This window comes from Myotis brandtii, unplaced genomic scaffold (assembly GCF_000412655.1).
Source record: "Myotis brandtii unplaced genomic scaffold, ASM41265v1 scaffold139, whole genome shotgun sequence".
NCBI classification, from domain to species: Eukaryota; Metazoa; Chordata; class Mammalia; order Chiroptera; family Vespertilionidae; genus Myotis; species Myotis brandtii.
The window spans coordinates 571,321-579,343 of NW_005354965.1; the positions used below are offsets into that span (position 1 = coordinate 571,321).

General features: G+C 57.7%; 1 protein-coding gene across 1 annotated transcript in view; it reads left to right on the top strand.

Moving 5' to 3' along the window:
• Window positions 1-321: 321 nt before the first annotated feature.
• HUNK (hormonally up-regulated Neu-associated kinase) overlaps window positions 322-8,023 on the top strand; it is a 27,954-nt gene continuing 20,252 nt past the window's right edge. Inside the window, exons 1-2 of the mRNA XM_014535195.1 lie at window positions 322-339; window positions 1,375-1,691. Of these exons, the coding sequence (XP_014390681.1) occupies window positions 322-339; window positions 1,375-1,691 (335 nt within the window). The remainder of the gene's footprint in view (window positions 340-1,374; window positions 1,692-8,023) is intronic.

Here is an 8,023-nt window from a genome sequence, read left to right on the forward strand (position 1 = left end):
GTGATTGCATGTGAGTGTGAGTGCATGTGAGTGTGTGTCTGGTTAAGAACAGGTACAGTTTTTAAAGCTGTTAGTCTAGCATCTACTGAATGAGTTGGGGCCAACGTGGCCGCGTGTGCCTGCCTCTGGGGGGACAGCAGCCCCCAGCTTGTCTGGTCCCAGGCCAGTCTTGTCTGTGTCATGAAAATAGCATTTGAGCCCATTACTGCAAACACGTATGTATGCGTGTGTGTATCTTCCATTTACTGACCACTCTCCACTGACTTAGGTGTATCACACTCCTGTGTTAATACAGCGAGCGCTTCGTGGAACAGTCACAACATGGACTTACAGGAGGAAGTACTCGTCCGTAGGAATGGGAAGTCCCCGTTTTTCTCCCGCGCCAGGTGGCCCGGCAGCCTCGTGTGGGGTGCCCCTTGGGCTGCTGTGTCCCACGTAGACGCAGTGTGTCTGGGTGCTGGGAGGGGGGTCCTAGGTGAGGCAGACGGGGTGATGGACAGAGAGGGACAGGGGAGAGGCAGTTAGGAAGGAATTTGGCCAGGGCAGGGAGAGGGCGGGGCCGAGGTGGCGCAGGGCAGGGAGAGGGTGGGGCCCAGGTGGCACAGGGAAGGGAGAGGGCGGGGCCGAGGTGGCACAGGGAAGGGAGAGGGCGGGGCCGAGGTGGCACAGGGCAGGGAGAGGGCGGAGCGGTGACCGTGGTTTCCTGTCAGTGAACGCTGTGTCTGCCAACCCCTGCCTACGTCCTGGGACTAAGATGGGGCAGCATTGGCTGCCCCATCAGCTGAGGCTGGGGGGACCCGCCTGGAGGGAGGTCGCAGGCCTGAGGGGTGGGGAGTGGCCCTTCGCTGGGGAGAACCGGTGTTTCACCCTGTGACGATCCATGGTCATTGCTCACCCTCCTGGAGCCGCCCAGACCACCGGTCAAGTTTGCTTCAGTGAATTCCATTCTCTCCCTTAAGAACTGAGCCCTGGCCGGTGTGTCCCAGTGGATAGAGCGTCGGCCCTCGGACTGAAGGGTCCCGGGTTCGATTCCGGTCAAGGTTGCGTACCTCGGGTGCAGGTCCCCGGCCCTGGCCCTGGTCAGAGTATGTGCAGGAGGCAGCCAGTCACCGTGTCTCTCTCACGTCAATGTCTCTCTCTGTCTCTCCCCCTCCCTCCCACTCTCTCTAAAGTCAGTGGGAAAATATCCTCTAGTGAGGATTCACCAGTGAAATAAAACGATGTGAATCTTCTGGTCTTTGCTGGTCTTGGCCCCCCCCTCCTCCCCGCCCCCGCTCTCTTAGACGATGCTCCTCTCCTGGTGCTGCAGGCAGCTCTGTGGCCCTGGGCGCCCGTGAACGGTCAGGAGTGACCTCTGCCCGCGGGGCCTGACAGCAGCCTCCTCTCGTGTCCCCCCAGGTGGCCATCAAAGTCATCGACAAGAGGAGAGCCAGGAAGGACACCTACGTCACCAAGAACCTGCGGCGGGAGGGGCAGATCCAGCAGATGATCCGCCACCCCAACATCACGCAGCTGCTCGACATCCTGGAGACGGAGAACAGCTACTACCTGGTCATGGAGCTGTGTCCCGGCGGCAACCTCATGCACCGCATCTACGAGAAGAAGCGGCTGGAGGAGGCGGAGGCGCGCAGGTACATCCGGCAGCTCATCTCGGCCGTGGAGCACCTGCACCGGGCCGGCGTGGTGCACAGGTGAGCGGGGCGGGCGGCGAGGCCGAGTCCTCGCAGCGAGTTTAACATCCGTCTGCGTTTGTGTTCCAGGGACTCGTCCTGTGAGTTGGGTTAATGCCAGCGCGAGGCTTCGCGGGGCGTCTGAAGGCAGAGGGCCGGCGTTTGCATCCCGGCTCTGCCCGTTAGTAGTTGTGGGGCCCTGGGTTACGTGAGGTAACCACTCTGACCCTCGGTCTCTTCTTCTGTGAAACTGGAATAATGATGGTGCTCACCGCGTGGTGGGCGTGAGGGATGCTATACAGACGGCGATGAGTGAATATGTGGGTAAAGCTGGGAACGGTGTTTGGTACATAGCGAGCGACATGTAAGTGTTGGTTGCTGGTCTTATTATTTGCAAAATACTGAGACCCGCGGCTCGGGGCCTGAGGAGGCCTCGGGGTGAAGATGGCAGGAGGCTGCGCTCCAGCGTGCAGGCCCGGTGCTGGCGTGGCATTTGCTGTATGTGTGGTAGTTGCTCAGCAGCTGTTTTCTTCAGCGAAATCACATCACCGTTGGAATTGGGAACTTGCTCTGGAAAGCGCGCGGTGCTCCCTGTACCAGCCACCCTGGCAAGTCATGATGAAAACCAGACATTGGAAAGCACGCTGTTTCCTCTGGGGAGTTCCACAGCAAAGGGAGGGAGCGTCTCAGACATGGCCGCCGGCCGTGCCTGCTTCTGGTGCCGCTGCAAGGACGTTAGAAGGAGAAGTGCCCGGCCCTGGCTTCTCCCTCAGTCCTCCGTCCGCGAGGTGCACCCGTGTTGTAGGGCGTCAGGGCTCCATTCCTTCTCATGGCTGCATAGTATTCCATCGTATGGACGTGCCGCAGTCTGTCCATCACCAGTTCATGGACCCATGGGTTGTTTCCACCTTCGGCTGCTGTGAATATGCTGCTACGAACATTCGTGTATTAGTGGTTGTGTGAACATTCGTGTCCTTGTGTGAGCATTCGTGTACTGGTGGTTGTGTGAACATTCGTGTACTGGTTTTCATGTGAACATTCGTGTACTGTTTTTCGTGTAAACATTTGTGTACTAGTTGTGTGAATATTCGTGTACTAGTGTGAACATTCATGTACTAGTGTGGACATTCGTGTACTGGTTTTTGTGTGAACATTCATGTACTAGTGGTTGTGTGGACATTCGTGTACAAGTTTTCGTGTGAACATTCGTGTACTAGTGTGAACACTCGTGTACTGGTTTTCGTGTGAACATATGTGTTCTCTGCTCTGGGCAGTGCTGGGTCACTCGGCTGCTCTGTGTTGAATCTTTGAGAAAACAGCTTTAAACCTCGGCTTCCCCTGGTGCCTGTGATCTGTGTGGAGGCCAAGCACAGTCTGACTCGTGCAGAAAGTGGCTCTGGGTCTTTAAGTAACCAGACTTGCCGGCTTCGTGGCGACAGCGCCATCTCCTTCCCAGTGGGATGGGCCCCTCGCTGCTCCCCGGCCCTGAGTCCTGGGGGCCCCCCGGTGCCCTCCAGGCGGTCACTTCCTCACCGAGGGACAGAACGTCTCCTCGGACCTATTTTCAGTCCCACGTGCTGTCTGTCACGCAGTCTGCTCGTGAGGGCTCTGCGTGGAGATCAGCAGGGAAGGGACCATTCAGAAATTTCGAGTGAGTGGCGCTATTTCTGGCTCTTTGCAGCGACGCCCATGTGGCCTGCCACGTGCGAGCTCCGCGGTCAGGAACGCGATGGTCGCAGGTGTGCCAGCGTCTTTGCTTATTAGGACGGCCAAGGTGGGAACCTGGGTGGGTCAGCTTGGATTTCCGACTCCAGGGGTCACGGTGAGGTCAGCGCCGGGCCGCAGGGCTGGGGGTGTGGTCACAGGGCTCGTGCTGTCAAACCCCACGCGCCCAGCTTCGGGGTTTCGGGGACAACGAGGCGACGCGGTAACAGCTGTGCCGTGGTCCCTCCCGAAGGACATGCCACATGTCAGAGGAGTGGATTTATTAATGTTTTTAAAAAATATATATATATTATTGACTAGAGGCCCAGTGCATGACATTCGTGCACTGGAGCGGGGGTCCCTCAGCCTGGCCTGTGCCCTCTCGCAGTTCGGGACCCCTCGGGGGATGTCTGCCTGCCGGCTTCGGCCTGCTCCCCGCAGACATCCCCCGAGGGGTCCTTAGCACGGCCGCGGAGGCAGGCTCCCGCCACTACCACTGTGCTCGCCAGCCGTGAGCCCGGCTTCTGGCTTCTGGCTGAGCGGCACTCCCCCTGTGGGAGTGCACTGACCACCAGGGGGCGGCTCCTGCATTGAGCGTCTGCCCCCTGGTGGTCAGTGCGCGTCATGGCGACTAGTCGTTCCGTTGTTCGGTCGGTTTGCATATTAGCCTTTTATTAGATAGGATTTCAGAGAGGAAGGGAGAGGGAGATAGAAGCATCCATGATGGGAGAATCATTGATCGGCTGCCTCCTGCACGCCCCCTACTGGGGATCAAGCCTGCAACCCGGGCATGTGCCCTGACCGGGAATTGGACTCTGACCTCCTGGTTCAGAGGTCAACACTCAACCACTGAGCACAGGTGGGGTGAATTTCATAAATGACCTCGAGGTTAAGGTTTTTCGTTGGATCGTGTGCCCTGGCGTCGCTCCTGGGAAGATTTCTGAGCAAACTGACCAGATCACCCGAAAGAAAGGGTTTGGGAAGGATTTGGTGTCGACGTTTTATGACTCAAAGGGCTTTGGGCCCTGGCCGGTGGGCTCAGTGGTTAGAGCATCAGCCCGTGGCCCAAAGGGTCTCAGGTTCGATTCCCAGTCAAGGGCACGCACCTCGGTTGCAGGTTCCATCCCTGGCCCCTGGTTGGGGTGTGTTCAGGAGGCAGCCAGTCGATGTGTCTCTCTCTCATGGATGTTTCCCTCTCCGTCTTGCTCCCTCCCTTCCACTCTCTCTCTAAAGATCAATGGGAAACAATATCCCCGGATGAGGGTTAAAGGGCTTAAAAAAATCTTTATTGTTGAAAATATTACATGTGTCCCCCCCCATTGACCCCTTCTAACCTGCCTCCCCCACCCCAGGTCCTCACCGCCCATTGTCTGAGTCCATGGGTCATGCATATGTGCATTCAGGTTCATTGGTTGATCTCCCCCTCCCCCCGCCTCCCCCTCCTCCCCCTGAGGCTCCTGGTCTGTTAGGGTGGAAGGGCTGGGCCATGCAGAGAGGGTGCTTTAAAGGCCCAGCTCCCGTCGGGTGATGCTGTGTTGCTATGTTGTCATCAGCATCACCCCCAGGAGCCCCTCCCTGTGAGGAAACCTGCATGATCCCCCCAGGACTGTTTCTTTTTTTTTTTTTTTTTTAAATATATTTTATTGATTTTTGACAGAGAGGAAGGGAGAGAGATAGAGAGTTAGAAACATCGATCAGCCGCCCCCCGCACACCTCCCACTGGGGATGCGCCCGCAACCCAGGTACATGCCCTTGACCGGAATCGAACCTGGGACCCTTGAGTCCGCAGGCCGACGCTCTATCCACTGAGCCAAACCGGTTTCGGCCCCAGGACTGTTTCAATATCGTTTAAAGGCCAAGCTTTAAAAGTCATGAAAAATCTACATGAAAAGGGGAAAGACCCTGGCAGGGCACCCCTCCCCCGGACCCGCTGTACGTGTGTGACTCTGGCTGCGACGGGCCGTGCGGTCTTGACTTCTCCGTGTCGGGGCTGCCTGAGATCCTCCGGGTTTTAAATCTAACGAGGTCCCCCTCCCCCCCTTTCCCAGCCGTGCTCGCCCAGCGGGGGGCCAGCAGCTGCTGGTTTGCTTCTTGTGCACAGAGCTCGACTCGGAACATCCATCATCTGTTGATGCGCTAATTTGAGAATCATTCATCTGTTCATTCGCGCTAACCAAGTCCAATCGGGCTGCACAGACAACACAGAACAGGGTCACACGCACCGCATCCCGGGCGGGAGGAGAGGGCCCTGGGCAGGGAGGAGGCCCGGATCAAAGGGGCCGCAGGCTGAGCTTGGCTGTGTCGGTGCGACCTTATTCCTTCGCCCGCATGGAAAGGGCAGGGCCGTGCCCGGGAGGAATGGGGGGCGGGGGGGAGCCCCTTGTTCTGGGGCCTGAGGAGAAGCAGGCACAGCCTGTACCGTCTCGTCTTAACAGGTTCTTTAACTTGTAGGTTTTCTTGTTGAGGGGTGGGCAGGGCAGGCACAAGCGAGGGAGCTGGAGGTCCAGGGCTTCTCTCCGGAGGCGCTGGGTGTAGAGACCGAAGGTTTTGTGTTTAACTGGGTTTTTATTTTTTAAGTATATTTTTATTGAACTCAGAGAGGAAGGGACAGGGAGAGGGAGAGAGAAACATCAATGATGAGAGGGAATTATTGATCAGCTGCCTCCTGCACACCCCACACTGAGGATTGAACCCGCAACCCGGGCCTGTGCCCTGACCAGGAATCGAACCGTGACCTCCTGGTTCATAGGCTGATGCTCAACCCCTGAGCCACGCCGGCCAGGCTTACTGGGTTTTGGCAATGGGATGGGGATGTGAGACTTGACCCAGCTCTCGCTCACAGCTATGTGGACCGGGGTGCACAGCGGTCAGAGTGTTGACCCTGGGCAGACTGCCTGCGCCCACACTACAGCTTGTCCCTTAACAGCTGCACTGGGCAGCCCGGCCGGCGAGGCTCAGGGGCTGAGCGTCGACCTATAAACCAGCAGGTCAGGGTACAATTCAAGGTCAGGGCACAGGCCTGGTTGCGGGCTCGATCCCCAGTGTGGGGCCTGCAGGAGGCAGCCGGTCAGTGATTCTCTCTCATCATTGATGTTCCTATCTCTCCCTCTCCCTCCCTCTCTGAAATCAATAAAAAAATATATATTTTTAAAAGCTGCACCGGGCAATCTCTCAGGCTTCTGTGCCTCTCCTGCCGTCCACACAGTTAGGAGTCGGGGGTTCCCACTTCCCGTGGTTTCCGGGAGGATTGGAGGAGCCGGTTCGTGCAGAGTGCATCCCACCCAGGCACACGGGAGGGACAGGGAGGCCTCATGTGGCCTGTCGTCCGTTCTGCTCCACGCACCATCTTAGAGGCGAGCTGCTGCCCGCAGAGCCCGTCCTCCAGTCTCACCAGCGTCAGCCGGCACCACGGGCCCACCTGCTGCCGTGTGAGAAACCGCTGTGCTGAGGGCGTTGGCTGTGGTCCCGCGTCGGCCTCACTCTTTTCACTCACGGAGGCCGCTCCGCTGTTCTCCGCTGCTGCAGCCCTTGCCATCTGTGTCTGGCTGAATCCTCCTCATCCTCCAGGTCCCAGCCCAAGCCCGCCTCCTCCAGGAGGCCCTCCAGGCTAGGCCCCCTGTCACACATTCCCACGACACCTTCTCCTTGGCTTTGCAAACACTTTTCACAGATAACTTGCCTGTTTGGTGTCCGTCTTCTGCACAGGCCACGGCCGAGCTCACACCCAGCCCCGGGGGCACACAGGGAGGCTTGTTGAGTGAATGGAGGGAAATTGAACGAACAGGGCTGCTGGCACGGAAGCTTTCTGGTGGCCAGTTCCGTGTACTTTCTGGAATATTCCATATTTTCCCTGGAATTTCAGGGGAGGTTTTTTTCTTTTGTTAACCTTACCTGAGTGCATATTGTTTCCCATTGATTTTTGGAAAAAGTGGGGGGAGCATAAATGTGAGAGAGACACATCAATTGGTCGTCTCCCACGGGCGTCCTGACTGGGCCGGAGATTGAACCTGTAGCCCAGGTACGTGCCCTTGACCGGAAATGGAACCCTTGGTGCGTGGGCCGGCGCGCCAACCACTGAGCCACCCGGCCAGGGCTAGGGGAGTGTCTCCTTTGGCTTCGGGCCGATTTGTTTTTCAGGTCACGGTTTGTAGAGTGGCATCTCTTAGTGAATGACTCTCTCTTTCGTTCTATGAACATTGTAGGAACTCGATCAGGGTTTCGTTTTGAATAAATAAGGTCAGGTACATGCTTAGCAAGTTATCCTGGTGTTCTACCAGATTGCCCATATTGGGAATAAATCAACGATCAGAAAACCACTTGGCTTTAATTCAGTGCTTTTGAAGATGAAACCCAACCCCCCAAACTCGTCCCCACCACATGCCCACTGCCTCGGGGTGCTGTGCTCGTCTCTGATGCTTATTCCTGCTTACGTCCGACGTCCGCCCGGTGGCCGCCTCCCCGGGGAAGCGGCTCCTGCAGACCCGAGCTGCCTGAGTGGCCCCTTCTTCCGACCTGTAATCCCAGAGCGAAGGCCGTCCTGCTGGCTTCTCACCAGTTAGTCACCTGTTCCGTCCCCCGGCCCCTCCCCGCCCTCAGGCTCTCCCTTACCTGCTGGTGGCTGTCTCCGGGAGTGGCCCCAACACTTGGCA